At 45.8% G+C, this 15590-nt stretch overlaps 1 protein-coding gene across 1 annotated transcript in view; it reads left to right on the top strand.

Moving 5' to 3' along the window:
• The first annotated feature begins 3187 nt into the window (after positions 1–3187).
• MYLK (myosin light chain kinase) overlaps positions 3188–15590 on the top strand; it is a 181989-nt gene continuing 169586 nt past the window's right edge. Inside the window, 2 exon segments of the mRNA XM_029939461.1 lie at positions 3188–3274; positions 10647–10814. Coding sequence (XP_029795321.1) covers positions 3245–3274; positions 10647–10814 — 198 coding nt within the window. The 5' untranslated portion in view covers positions 3188–3244.

Here is a 15590-nt window from a genome sequence, read left to right as displayed (position 1 = left end):
TGGTTTGAGTGATTTCTCTTGGGAAGCCGGGGACCTGGATCCAAGTTGCCTGGAAATGCCGGCAGAACCCCGATACTGGACATCACCACACCTGTTTTACTCACTGGAAGACTGAGAGGCAGAGTAGAAAAGATGCATGAGTTGCACATCTGGTTTAAAGCCAGACTAGCACCCAGGTGTCTGGAACCAGGTACCTGTAGGCTCCAGAGGGTAGATTTTCTTTATTGTTGTGATCTGTTCACCCACTTCTTTCCCTACATCTTCTCTCTAATGTTCTCGAGATTCCATGCAATAAAGTTAAGTGATGTCATAGTTTGGAAGAGATTTTTTAAATACCTTTTTAGTGCAATTCTTTTAAAATGCTTTATTTTTGAGAGAGAGACAGTGGCAGAGACAGAGACAGAGTACAAGCAGGGGAGTGGCAGAGAGAGAAGGAGATACAGAATCTGCAGAAGGCTCCAGGCTCTGAGCTGTCATCACAGAACCCAATGCAGGGCTTGAACCCGTGAACTGCAAGAGCATGCCCTGAGCTGAAGTCAGATGCTCAACCAACTGAGCCACCCAGGCACCCCTTTTAGCTCAAATTTCTATTCATTCATATATTCCACAAGTATTTATTGAGAATTTATCATGTGCTCATTAATATCATAGGCACTGGGGACATGGTAGTTAGTGAGTCACATGAGGCCTGTGACCTGTTGGGATTTGTGTTCTAGTGGGGGAGACAGACGTTAGTCATATAACTAACCGTCAACTATGGTCTGTGGGACAAAGAGGACATAAGGGATTTGATGCATGCTGCTAATGGTAACATGGGGCCAGGCCTAATCGTGAGCCAGAGGTCTGCGTCTAGTGTTTTCAGTCAGCCATTTTGCATTTGGGAGGTTGTTGTGTTTTTGCTTTGAACCTCAGTAGGAGGCTCAGTAAGAACTTAACAGTTGTTCTTTTAAGTTTCCTCTCAAGCTCTGTTCCCTTTTGCTGATCTTTCAGGACTGTATTCAACAGCCAGCATGTCAGCGGTTCCTACTTGATGAGTGTAACCCACAGTTCTGATAGACATGCCTCCCGTGTTTTTGTCCACACCACTGTCCTTGATTCTGTCCACAAAATGAGTTTCCAGTTTTGTTGCTACCGCCAGAGACCTCCATCTAAGACTTAGATCCAGATTCACTTCTGCTTTTCAGTGGTGAACAGCATTGTTTTTTGTATTTATTTCTTCCTTTTTCAGCCATAAAGCATTCAGACATCTCAAGTCTTCCAGAGGTCTGGGGTTTATTTATATTCAGTCTTGGCCAAGGACTTACTTGACTTAAAGGTGTTCTCTTCATCAGTATCTGTCTCAGCTTCAAATCTCTCCAGGGCACGTTTGTTCAGCCATTCTCTTTGCAAGAAAAGGTGGAATCAGATTAGATATTGTTTCACCGTCTTCTCACCCATTCCTCAAAGCCACACTCTACAACTCCTGTAAGACCACTTTTCCCTCTCCAGCTGTGCATTTTTAGGAGGGTAGATGTGAGAGCACATGGTGATGGGCAGAACAGGGGGCTGGGTGAAAGCAACAGTTCTCAAAGTGTTTCCCCAGGGGATCTTTGGGACTCCCCCTCCAAGACTCTTTCCAGGGTTCAGAGGTCCAAATCATATTTGTAATAAATGGCATTCTCCTTTTTCACCTTCTTTTTCTCTCAAGTGGAGCTTTCCAGCAGCTGGAAATATGATGATATTCTAAAAGGCTGGATGTGGAAGCAGATATGAAAATCTAGCTGTCTTCTATTAGCCAGACATTAAAGAAATTTGCAAAAATGAATAATTCTTCTTACTATATTTTTATTTTGGAAAATATATTATTTATTTTAAAAGTGTTATTTATGTTAACATATAATGGGCTTCTTACTGATGTTTTCGAATGAATTAATATTTATTAGTTTTTACTTTGAATGCAGTAAACACTGTCAGCAATAACTCATAAAGAAAAGCTCTTTGGGAACCTTACTAGGTTTTCAGAGCATAAAGGGGCTCTGAGACCAAAAAGTTTGAGAACTGCCGAGCTACAGGGTAAGGGGTCACCTAGGTTTTGCAGGAGTACCAGTTACTCAAAGATCAGACAGATAGGGCCCAATGGAAAAGCTTAAAGTCATGTCATTCCTGATTGAGACATCTGCAGTTTGTCCCATGGCATGAGTTGCATAGGATGAGAGATCCCTGTGGAACTATGAAAATCCTTCTCTCCCCTGGAGGAAAAAGTCTGGGCTGGGCATCACCTTGCCTCCGTGTATTAGAGGTATGCACCAAGGATCGATCCTGAAGCTCTGCAGGGGTCAGGATGCACCCTTCTAGGTCCTGTGCATGACTTGAACCCTCAGAGTCTGGTTCACGTCTCAGCCCAGATTCCTTAAGATAATTTGAGCATGGAGTTCCCCATCCATTCCCTGGGTTTGCCTCTCACTCCAGGGGTCATATGCAGGGCTTCTTTAGCTTAAGGAGGAAAGAGCCAGGGGCATCAGGGTGGCTCAGTTGGTTAAGCGGCCAACTTCAGCTCAGGTCATGATCTCATGGTTCATGGGTTCGAGCCCCACGTCAGGCTCTATGCTGACAGCTAGAGCCTGGAGCCTGCTTCTGATTCTGTGTCTCCCTCTCTCTCTGACCCTCTCCCACTTACACTCTGTGTCTCTCTGTCTCTCTCAAAAATAAATAAATGTTAAAAAAAATTTTTTTTAAAGGGAGGACAGAGCTGGTCTCAGGAGGCACATGTCCCATGAACCCTATGTGGTAAGCCCATGCCAGATGTGCCAAGGGGTGAGTGATGGTCCAGGCCAGATGTGGAGCTGAGGGTGTACCTCACTCCTCCAAGGGCTCAGCTCTCTACTTGACAGTGTTCTCCCTTAGCTCCACACTGAGGTCGTAATCGGCAGCTCTGAATGAGTAAAAACGTGTGAGCTTCCACTCCTGGATTCCCCAGGACTCCATTGAGAGCCTCTACAGCTGGCGGCCAGGGGTTTCAAAGGTCACCCCAGTTGGGTGGATTAGAACAACAGATCTCCCTGACTGAGTGAAATTGGCTGCCCCGGTGGAAGGCAAGTTGCAACATATGCGAGCAGAGTCAGGCACACGCCCCTTAGCTTTTCAGTTTAGCCCTGGGCTCCACAGCGTCCCTGGCTCTCCGTCACCGTCTTCCTTCTCAGACGGACCTTGGACAGGAATCTCTGCAGTCCGGTGGTAAAGTGTGGCTGCCCACTTGTCCCGACTCATGGGAGAGCTCCCTGGGGAAGAGGCCACGGTAAGGCGTGTCAGTGTTCTGGGTGTGTGGCCTTGCCCCACTGCTTGCTCCTGTGGGTCAGAGCAAGTCCACCTGGCACAGCCCACAGCCAAGGAGCAGCTCACTCCGGTATTAGGAGTGATTAGGGAATTGGTCAGGATTTGAGTGCACAGCAGAGAGAAGATTAAGGTGGCGGGGGGGGGGGGGGGGGGGGGGGGGGGGGGGGGGGGGGGGGGGGGGGGGGGGGGGGGGGGGGGGGGGGGGGGGGGGGGGGGGGGGGGGGGGGGGGGGGGGGGGGGGGGGGGGGGGGGGGGGGGGCAGGCAGAGCTGTCATTGCCTGGGGCCCTTGTACCTGAGTGGTTTGCTGCTTCTGCGCGTGCCAGGACAGGAGGGCAGGCTCACAGCCGGCTGCCAGGCTTCCAGTGTATGGCCTGCTGGGAGCCCGGCCCTGTAGGGAAGGTATGGTATTTCCAGGACGCCTTGCTGCCAGCTTAGAGACCACAGTCATTTAAAATATATGTACTTTGCGTAGGGAAGAGGACAGCTGGTTTCTCTAAACTTGTTCTGCTATATAACTCGGCCCCTAATTTTTAAACATTTCTTCTGAGTCTTTTTGCCTCAGAGTTCACTCTCTTTGGGCCATAGTTGAAAATTTTCTTTTCTGGGTTCAAGAGACAATTTAAAGTGCTTTTGATCAAATCAAAGTCAAGTTAACTTAGTGCTGCTTTGGATGATTAATTATGTTACTTATAAAAACCTTATTTGGAGGTGAGCTTTGGCCTAAGCATTGAGGCGGGGGGCTGCTTCTAGCTCTCCTTGACCCCCTCCTCCATTATTTTCTCTTCTTAATTCGCTGTCCTTTGATCTTCATTTAACTGGTATTGAACGAATCTCTGAGCTGGGGTGTGTTTCCAGCAATTGAGCACTGCCTGCCGGTAAAGAAATTATTGCAGAAGTGAGCCAGTGCCTCTGTAATTCTCAACAGGAATGTGGTCATCAGGATGGATGAGGAATTAGGAGATAAGGATGGTATGGTTTGGTTTATTATTATTATTTTAAAGGTTTTATTTTTAAGTAATCTCTACACCCATGTGGGGCTTGAACTCACAACCCCAAGATCAGGAGTTGCATGCTACACTGACTGAGCCAGCCAGGCACCCTTGATTTGTTATTATTTTTTGATAGAACATTCCAACTATGTCAGTAACCATTACTTCTCAATGTAGACCGATTCTGTTTATGCTGCTGATGTCAGTGGGTGGGGTGATGGGCTGAGCGGAGCTGTTTGGTGTGTCTGGCCAGCCTGGGACTGGGCTCCGGTCCTGCTCGCCTAGTAGTTAAGTAACTACCCCACCCCCTACCACCACCTTGTTGGGGACTGGATGTCTCCTGGCTATATTGACCTGCCTGTTCCTTTTCTAACCATGAAGCCAGACTTCCCTTACAGAAAGATGACTTCTGTCTTCTGTGTTCTTGAAGCCAAGCACTTTCCCATTGTAAATAGTATCCAGGGCTTTCAGGAGATTTAGACAGACCTCAGAAGACCTTGGATCAGGACAGTTTGCAGAGAGGGTCCTGAGCCCGATGTCACCACTCTTAGTTTTGAGCTCCCCAAAAAGCAGAACAGGGAGAGTCTTGTGTCTTCCAAAGCTAGGTCTAAGAGCAAAAGGGGAGGCACATTCCCTGTCCCCTGTCCTCTGTGAGGTTCCCAAGCTTCTATTACATATACTTTTACTGGGGACAGTAGGAGACACCTCGTTTGGGTCATGGGGCCCTCTGGGAGGCCTGCAGGGTATGCCTGAGGTCAGATGTGGGATTGGTTTCTACCTCTTAGCTCTATGACCTCGGACAAGCTTTATTGGCTTTCTGAGCTTGCCTCCTCCTTTGTGAAAAGAGAATAGTCAGAACTGCCTTGCAAGACTGTGGGGACTGCCCACTCTGTGGCCGTGCTGGAACAGATGCGACACTGCTGAGGGAGGCTGCCGTGGGCCTCAGGCCCTCCTTCCCTGCCTCCTCAGAGTGCTGCCATCTACTTCCTACTACTGGTCACAATAATCCTGTCCAGATACCCTTGCCCTGAAGGGCACCAGGTTGGACTGGGCTCCTTGCTGTCCCCAGTGGAGGGGGTCCGTGTCTTGCAGGGTCAGGAGACTGATTTCCCTTTGGGACCTGGGTGATGAAGATGTTGATCAGCCACCACTGACTGAACCCCTTTCATGCTGTACTGTGTATTTTATATGTGCGCTTACTCAAATCCTATCCTCCCTGTGACCTGAGGCTGATGTGATCATGGCCATTTTTCAGAGAAGGAAGCGCAGGCCAAGAGACTTGAAGTAAGTACCTTACAGCTGGAAAGTAACAGTGCCCCTGGATTGTGGCAGGGTCTGATCCTCATGAAACCTACCCCTTCCGCTACCCCAGCCCTGTGCTGGCAACAGAGTGTATCTGTCATCTTACGTCAGTGGTACTGGAAGAGGGCAGAGCAAGCAGTGTCCCCTCTAGGGGATGGTCCCAGGTCGCTGTGCAGGATTTAGGAACCCCATTCCGTGCCTACCACCATGTTACCACACCTGCCACACACACGTCATTGTTCACTGCTGTACCCCAAGCACCTAGCTGGAGACATGTTGATGTTCAAGAGACATATTTTAATTGACTGAAGGAATATATCCCGACTTTTGTCATTAAAATATCATAGTTACTTTGAAATTGTTGTGTGAACATATACAAACACAATGATATAAATATGACAAAATGTTCTTTGTTGAATCTATATGATGAGTATTTGAGGTGCTCATTTTCTCATTCTTTCTACTTTTGTGTATGTTTGAAATCTTCCATAGTAAAACTTATTTTGAGTTTAAAATTCCTATATCAGTCAATTCCCATCATTATCTTCTTTGTAAATATATACTCACATAATCCCGTGATGGTCCACTGTGTTTAATCAGTTCCCACTGTTGAATATTTAACTGGGTCTTTCTTTCTATTTCTATTCCACAGGATAATTTTTCTATTTCTTCTGCTGTAAATAATGTGATTAGCATTCTTAAATATAAATTTTGTGCTGTGTCTCTGACTCCTTCCTAATAATACATTTTCTAAATAGAGGATTTCTGGGAGGAGAGATGGACTTTTTCTTCAGAATCTCTCAGCCAAATTGCTTTCTGGAGAGAGCACACCAATTTATATTCCCCCCAGGAGGGTGTGAGCATAATACTTTACCACAGTCTTACTGGTACTTTATGTTATCTTGTTTTATAAATACCAATTTGGTCAGTTTAAAAAAATAGGTTTTTTAAAAATTATTTATTCTTTTTATTTACATCCAAGTTAGTTAGCATATAGTGCAACAGTAATTTCAAGAGTAGATTCATTAATGCCCTTTACCCACCCTGCCCATCCCCCTTCCGACACCCCTCCAGTAAACCTGTTTGTTCTCCATATTTAAGAGTCCCTTATGTTTTTGTCTCCCTCTGTCTTTTTATATTATTTTCGCTTCCCATACCTTATGTTCATCTGTTTTATATCTTAAAGTCCTCATATGAGTGAAGTCATATGATATTTGTCTTTCTCTGACTAATTTTGCTTAACATAATACCCTCTAGTTCCATCCATGTAGTTGCAAATGGTAAGATTTCATTCTTTTTTTATTGCTGAGTAATACTCCATTGTATATATACCACATCTTCTTTATCCATTCATCCATTGATGGACATCTGAGCTCTTTCCATACTTTGGCTATTGTTGATAGCACTGCTATAAACATTGGGGTACATGTGTCCCTTTGAAACAGCATGCCTGTATCCCTTGGATAAATACCTAGTAGTACAATTGCTGTGTCGTAGGGTAGTTCTATTTAAAAAAATTTTTTTTCTTGGGGCGCCTGGGCAGCTCATTTGGTTGGGCATCCGACTTCAGCTCAGGTCATGATCTCACAGTTTAAGCCCCGTGTTGGGCTCTGTGCTGACAGCTCAGAGCCTGGAGCCTTCTGCAGATTCTGTGTCTCCCTCTCTCTCTGCCCCGCTCCCACTCATGCTCTGTTTCTATCTCAATAATCAATAAACATAAAAAAAATTTTTCTTAACATTTATCTAGTTTTGAGAGACAGAGACACAGCATGAGTGAGGGAGGGGCAAAGAGGGAGGGAGACACAGAATCTGAAGCAGATTCCAGGCTCTGAGCTGTCAGCACAGAGCCCAATGTGGGGCTCGAATTCATGGACCTCGAGATCATGACCTGAGCTGAAGTCAAACAATTAACCAACTGAGCCACCCAGGTGCCCCAGGGTAGTTCTATTTTTAATTTTTTGAGGAACCTCCATACTGTCTTCCAGAGTGGCTGCACCAGTTTGCATTCCCACCAGCAGTGCAAAAGAGATCCTCTTTCTCCACATCCTTGCCAACATCTGTTGTTGCCTGACTTGTTGATTTTAGCCATTCTGACAGGTGTGAGGTAGTATCTCATTGGGGTTTTGATTTGTATTTCCCTGATGCTGAGTGCTGTTGTGCATTGTTTCAGATGTCTTCTTTGGAGAAGTATCTGTTATGTCTTTAGCGCATTTCTTCACTGGATTATTTGTTTTTTGGGTGTTGAGTTTGATAAGTTATTTATAGATTTGGGATACCAACCCTTTCTCTGTTATGTCGTTTGCAAATGTTTTCTCCCATTCCATCGGTTGCCTTTTAGTTTTGCTGAGAAAATAGGTTGTTCTTAATTTGCAGTCTTGTGTTCTTACTGAGGCCAGGCAGTGTCCATTTGTTCAGTGGTCGTTCGGCTGTCTTCAGTGAGCCACCCATGTCACAGCCTCTGCCCATTTATAAGTTGGACTGTTTTCTTCTCAGATGTAAAGCGTTCCAGACCTTTGTTTTTGTTGTAAACACTTGTTCCCAGACTATTACCCATCTTTTAATGTTGCTGATGGTATGTTTTTTGGGGTTTTTTTGTTTTAATTTAAATTCAAGCCAGGTAGTCTTGGCTTCAGGAGTAGAACCCAATGATTCATTTCTTACATATGACACCCAATGCTCATCCTCAAAAGTGCCCTTCCTAATGCCCACCACCCATTTAACCCATCCCCCCTCCAGCAACCCTCACTTTGTTCTCTATACTTAAGAGTCTCTTATGGTTTGCCTCCCTCTGTTTTTATCTTATTTTTTCTTCCCTTCCCTTGTGTTCATCTGTTGAGTTTCTCAAATTTCACATGCAAATGAAATCATATGATATCCGTCTTTCTCTATTTCGTTTAGAATAATACACTATAGTTCCATCCATGTTGTTGCAAATGGGAAGATTTCATTGTTTTTCATTGCTGAGTAGTATTCCATTTATATATAAATCACATCTTCTTTATCCATTCATCAGTTGATGGACATTTGTTTGACATGCATAAAAATCTTAATTTTATATGTATATTCTAGCAGCTCTCTGCTTTTTTGCTTATTCTCCCAACCTCAGACCACCTTTCCACCAGCCAACTCTGACTACTTAAAGGAGGCAAGAGGGCCCATGGTTAAGAATAGGAGCCCTGCCAGGACGCCTGGGTGGCTCAGTCGGTTAAGCCTCTGACTTCAGCTCAGGTCATGATCTCACATTCATGGGTTCGAGCCCCGCGTCAGGCTCTGTGCTGAGGAGCCTGCTTCCGATTCTGTGTCTCCCTCTCTCTCTGCCCCTCCCTGCTCATGCTCTGTCTCTCTCTGTCTCAAAAATAAATAAATCATTAAAAAAAAAAAAAAAAAAAGAATAGGAGCCCTGCCACCAGACTCCTGGGTTCAAATGCCAATTCTGGCCCCTCCTAAATGCCATGACCTTGGGCACATTTCTTAATCTCACTGTGCCTCAGTTTCTAATCCATAAAATGGGGATGATAAGATTATCTGTCTCACAATATTGTTGTGAGGAGCAAATGAGCTGTTATCTAAAAGTGCTTAGCACAGTTCCTGACAGATAGTAAGTGCTGCCTAAGGTTTGCTTCTATTGTCATCTACTGCCATGAGTCTGTGAATTTTATCATTTGGAAAGGATTTTGTTTGCAAAGCTCATACCTTAATAGCAAAAGAGAAAGCTTGGTGTGTCAAGCAGGGGATGTGCCCTAACACAAACAAACCTCAGTCTTTCTCACTTTGAGTTTCAAAAGACACATCCCTACTTTATTGTTGTTAGATGTTATTAAATCTAAACAAACGAATTACATGCCCCAGACACCACTATTCCATGACAGGTGAGATGTGGTCCCCAGCCCTGAGCTGCTCCAGCCTGGTGAGGCTCCCACCTGGACTTGGAACCCTGAGCAGGGATACTTAGGATGTGTTCCACCTGGTTCCCCATGGGTATCCAGTGACTTTGCCTGGGCTCTGACCACCCAACTTCTTCTCAACTGCAACCTGTTTTCCCAGCCTTGTCCTCCAGGCTTTCTTGTGGATCTGGGGGCTCCCTCTCCCCATCTTTCCAACAAGCCCCTTCTCTACTTATGAGAAACCCAGAGTCTGTTTCTGCTGCTTACCACCAAGAACTCAGATTCACACCTGTTACTAGTTCCACTAAGGAAGTCCCTTTGTTCCTGCTAACCTGCCAGTCCCCATCTTATCTACATCCTGTCCAGTCTCAACTGGGCCCTCTGCCAGGAGTCAGGAGCCTGCGGTATTCCTGCCAGTGATGCCATCATTTTGCTTTGTCTCTTTGGGCTAGTGACTTACCGTCTCTGGGCTCAGTTATAAATGAAGGGATTTGCCTGAATAATCTTAGAACTCTCCCTTCTCTAATGTTTTGTGACCTTCAAGGCTTTCCACAGTCCAGTCCCTAGATGTGTGATATCCTTCCTTCTTGCGTGTCCTTCTCTCCATTAATCTGTTCACTGTCACCTCACCTCACTTCACCTTGGCCGGAGTTCTTGCTGTTTTAACTCCAGCTCTTTCTGGAAATATGGATCCTGTTTTTCATTAGCCTGTGAGCTCTCATAGTTCATGCAAAAGCAGCTTTTACTTTCTGCCATGAATGCCTGATGTACTTGTTGATCCTGAAGAGCCAGTGACTATTAAATACTGATGTTAGATGTCAATTGTAGAAATGGTGAGATCAGCTGGTCTCTCCATTCTTGTCCTACCTGCCCCTTTCCTAGAAGTTCTCCATCGGGTCCCCGAGGAGGCCAATGTGTGGTCCTGGTGCCGATGTCTAGGGTGGGCTGGGACTTACCCTGGCAGCCTTGCATGTGGAGGACACAGAGCTTCTCATTCCCAGAGAGGGGCTCTAGGCAGACCTTGACCTAGCAGAGCACCTGCTCCCCACAGAATCCACCCCACAGGGGCTCCACCAGCTCACTGGGAATGCTGCCCGTGCATAGGGACAAGCCGCTATACTTTGTCTCATCTGACCTGGTCTTCTTTCCTATTTGCAGACCATGGGGGATGTGAAGCTGGCTGCCTCAACACAGGTTTCCAAAACCTCTGTCAGCGTGGATCACTCAAGAGTCAGTTCCATGCCCCTGACCGAGGCCCCTGCTTTCATTGTGCCCCCTCGGAACCTCTGCATCAGAGAAGGAGCCACCGCCAAGTTTGAAGGGAGGGTAAGAAGCATGGCTGGAGGGGAGGCTGGAGAGGAGATGGGGCAGGGTCATCATCACTGCTTCTCAAGCCCTTTCCTTAGGCTGGATCTGGCAGAAGGCCTGGCTTTCTTTGGACCCAGACATAAAGTGAATATATTTCAGTTTGCCAAGTTCTTTTGTTTATGATTGACTTTGGTCTGTGTTGGACAAGTCGGGGGTGGGAAGTGGCACTGAGCCGTTTTGCTGTTAATGTAGGTCATTACGTTATGTGCTACCTACTTATAGACAATGACATGAGCTGGTAGCAGGAACCATACAGCTTGGGTTTAAATATGTGTCCTCAAATCTGGACAGTTGAGAACGAACTGTAGTTTTTCTTTCACTTTCTCCCTCAAAGGAGGAATTCATTAACTAGTATCTTCTTGGTACGTCCAGAACAGTGGTGTGGAGGAGAAGACCCCTTATCAGTTCAGTCCCCTTTTGTTAATGAATCTTGGTCTCTGGCTCTTACTGGGCCTCCATTTCTTCTCCTACAAATGGGTGTGGTGATTCCTTGCCCACCTTGGTACTAGACAGGAGATAAAGAAGATGAAGACACTGAAAAGTAGTTGTGAGAATACTGACGTTATTATGCCCAAGTGAAGGGCCAGTAGTGAGTGGCTCAGTTCACCAGGAAGTCAGGTCAACTTGACGTGGAGATGCACGTGGAAGTCAGGGATATTTGCAAGTAATATTTGTCCTGGGGTTTGACATGGGGGATCTACCCCAGGAAACACTTTAGAGGCTAGAAGGCTTTGACTGAGCAAAAGACAGCTGAGGGGATGAGAAATTCATAGGTTGCATTATAAATCTACAATTTAAGGGCAGGCTTCTAAGTGCTTGTGGGAAGGAAGGGGTCAAGTGCATCACTCCTCCCAGATGACACTGGGCCTTGCCTTTGTCTAAGCATCAGGTCTGGCCTTGTGCACGAGGGCCCTCGCCCTCTGGAGAATGTGCAGGCTGCCCTGTGATGGACACTCTGCACAGGCCTGTGGCTGAGATTGTTTGCTGGTGGATCTGCCCTTCCCCCTGAAGAAGATGGTGGGGGAATGTTGGCGATGCTGTGGAGGGTTCTGTTTCTTCTTTCCGGGCCCCTGCTGGAATGAGGGTACTTTTCTGTTGCCCTGACTATGGTCCCCACATCCCTGCAGCTGACAGGAAGGAAGCAACAAAAGAATCCCTGGGGATTTAGAAATGGTTTAAAGCCATGAAAAGGAGTGATGTACTGATACATGCTGCAAATGGATGCACATTGAGAAGATTATGCTAAGTGAGACAAGCCAGCACAAAAAGATCACATAGTGAATGCCCTCGTGGGTATGAGATGTGCAGAAGAGGCAAATCTGTCATAGATCTGTGGTCACTGGGGGCCAGGGAGGACTGGGGAGGGACTGCTAATAGGTGGAGGGTTTCCATTGGAGGTGATGGAGATGTTCTGGGATTAGATAGTGACCACGACTGTTCCTCTTTGTGAATGTGTTCTAGAACACTAACTTATACTTCAAAAATAAAATATAAAAAATGAACATGAAAAATGGCTTGGCAAACTGATCTCATCTCCAATACCTACCCTCCTGCCCTGCTGCCTCTGAGAGATGAACTCCCTCTCAAATTCAGGCAGACATGGAGAGGAAGAGAGGACTGAGCTTCCTCAATAGTGTGCTGGTGCTTCTCCTCCCTGTGCTGCCTTTGAAGGTCATGAAAGAACCATGCCCCTGAGTTACTTGATTTGGAACCTCTGTAGAATGAGCAGTAGCCCAGGAATTGGCACACTGAGTTTTTTGTTGCTTGGTCATCCTCCGGCTGGCTTCATACCTTCTGTGGACCTAGGTTTCCCTATCTGAGAAGAAACAACCAGCCTATAGGGGTGTGGAAAGAAAATGAGTTGAGGAAGAAAATGGTAAAACCCCTTCATAAAGTTAACAAGAGTAGAAATACAGTAGTTTCTTTTTAAGTGAGGTGAAATTCACACAGCATAAATTGAACCATCATCAAGTAAACAATTCAGTGAATTTAATGCACAGTGTTGACTACAGTATTCTTAGAGTATAGCATTCTCTATTTGAAATTTTTATTTTGCTAATGTTGATGAAAGTTGACTTTCTTTTTATTTAAAAAAATTTTAATGTTTATTTATTTTTGAGAGAAAGAGAGAGAGAGAAATTGTGCCAGTGGGGGAGGGTCAGAGAGAGGCAAACACATAATCTGAAGCAGGCTCCAGGCTCTGAGTTGTCAGCACAGAGCCTGATGTGGAGCTTGAACCCAGGAACCATGAAATGACAACCTGAGCTGAAGTCAGATACTTAACTGACTGAGCCACCCAGGTGCCCCAAAAGTTGACTTTCTGTATTACATGTGGATTATGTGTCAGAATGAACGCATTCCTTAAAAGTCAGCCTGCAGAGCTACTTTACCCCTTCCAACCTGCCTGGAATTAACACAGAACAACACCTCGGCAGCATGTGGTGGATCATGGACACAGAGGGAAGACCGTTCCAGAGAGATCTTAGGTGGAGTGTCTGGCTCCCTCTAAGAGCTTGAAAGTGGAAACGCAGAGGGAGAGGCTGTCATAGAAAGCACTCTCACTCTGAAGCAAGTGTGCTGCAAGTGTGTGCAATCACCATAGCAAAGGGTACAGGAGGACGTTTTGTATCAGGGAAGATCCACCTTAGAAGATTACAGAATGAGCATGCTGGTTGTTTTGCCAGCAGAGGTGTAGTCGAACAGGGAGTGTTATTGACCTGATGCCCTCAGAGAAGGAGGAAGTACGGTGGTGTGGGCCTGGCATTGGCTTTGAGCACGAGTTGCTAGTTCTAAAAGACTGAGCTCCGAACAGGGTTACTCACTGAGTGTAGTCAGTGGTTCTCTGCCTCCAGGCCATGTTACCCTTCACTGCTGCAGCCACTTGACCCTGCCTGGAGCCGACCCCTCCCTCCAGGTGCTAGAGTGCCTCCTGTTTCAGATCCCATTCTGCACAAACCGGTCCTGGTGTCTATCACAGCAGCCTTGGGAGTCTCTGCTCTTCAGTACCTGGGCTCTGACAGAATCTCTTATGAGTGAGTGACTTTTTAAAATTAAGCTCCTTCTCAGGCCCAGGCTGGTGCCGGTCGCAACAGGCATGAACCCCCACCCCTTCCTCCTCGAGGCAGTGCCCAGGAGCTCCATCCATTCCCCTCTTTAAAGTTGCCACCACCAGCTCAAGTCCTAAAGCCTGGCATGGAGGGTGCTGGGATGTCCCAGCTTCCTCGGAGCAGGCCACAAGGACGCTCCCATCACTTTGGGGAAACAGTGGACACCAGGATGTGAGAAAGTTATAAAGGTTTGCTTCCTGCCGCCTTCTGAAGCTGGTAATTAGAAGTTGGTTCAAACTTACACTTTTTGGTTGTATTCCTGAAAGAGAGAAAATTGTTGCTGCCCTGCCCTCACTTCCTTATTATACCTATATTTAGGCCAAGGATTTAATGAACTCTTTCCTCTAGTAAAGCCCCTCTTTCTATTAAAAGATTTGGTTGACATGAAGGTGGGACCATAGGTGCTCCTGTGTCTTATGTCTTTTTCTGAGAAGTTCCAAACTGTGAGATGTTAAGCTTTGTGGGTCTCAGTACCTCACATCCATTAGGGCTTTTGGACTTTATAACACATAATCCATTACCAATTCCCTTTGCCCTTGACCTTTTCTACTCTAGAAGCTACTATAGGGGCTTCCTTTGTAGCTAGAGGTGGCTCAGTGACACATTCTGGCTGACGTTGGCTAGTAACTTCTGGGAAAGCTCTTGCCTTTCTTTCTTCCTTCCTTCCTTCCTTCCTCCCTCTCTTTCTTTCTTTCTTTCTTCCTTTCTTCCTTTCTCCCTTTCTTCCTTTCTTCCCTTCTTTCTTTCATTCATTATGATTATTATTTTGAGAGAGAGGTGTGTATGTGTGCACCAGAGCAGGGGAGGGGCAGAGGAAGAGGGAGAGAGCATCCCAAGCAGGCTGCATGCCACTGGCAGAACCCAAAGCAGGGCTTGATTTCATGACCATGAGATCATGACCTGAGGCAAAAATCAAGAGTCCATGCTTAACCAACTGATTCACCCAGGTGCCTTATTATTATTATTGTTATTGTTATTATTATTATGCTTTTCTGATTAAAAAAAAGTCACAGGTGCTCTTATGTTCCACCCCTTCTCTGCGTCCTGCCTTGAATGCAGGTGTGATGCCTCGTGCTCAGCAGCCATATTGAAACCATGCAACGAATCAGAACACTGAGGATTGCTTGGGGTGGGTATAGGTTGGGGATACAGCGGTGGAGGAACATAATGCCTAGCAACTAAGAGACAAAAAATCCTAAGGCTTAAACACTTTCTTAGATAGGATCTTTGGCTGTGGTTATTCCCACAGGAAATTTTACAGAAACATATTCCTAACTGATAAACACCCAATGATGCATGTGGAGATCCTGTCTCTTTAACTGATGGGAAAAATAAGAAGACATAGCACAGAGAAGAAGTAAAAAACTCCTTCAGATCAGACAGAGAAAGACAAATAGTGTATGGTCTCTCTTACATGTGGAATCTAAAAAGAAAATAGAAAAAACCTCCACCAAACTCATAGATACAGAGAAAAGATTGGTGGTTGCCTGAGGTGGAGGTGGGGGTGGGCAAAATGGGTAAAAGCAGAAAAGTACAAAGTTACAGTTATAAAACAAATAAGTCATGGAGCTGTCACATACAGCATGGTGACTATGGTTAACAGTACTGTATTGCATATTTAAAAGTT

The sequence above is a fragment of the Suricata suricatta genome, chromosome 5 (assembly GCF_006229205.1).
Source record: "Suricata suricatta isolate VVHF042 chromosome 5, meerkat_22Aug2017_6uvM2_HiC, whole genome shotgun sequence".
Lineage (NCBI taxonomy): Eukaryota > Metazoa > Chordata > Mammalia > Carnivora > Herpestidae > Suricata > Suricata suricatta.
This window is presented reverse-complemented; position numbering and strand designations above follow the sequence as displayed.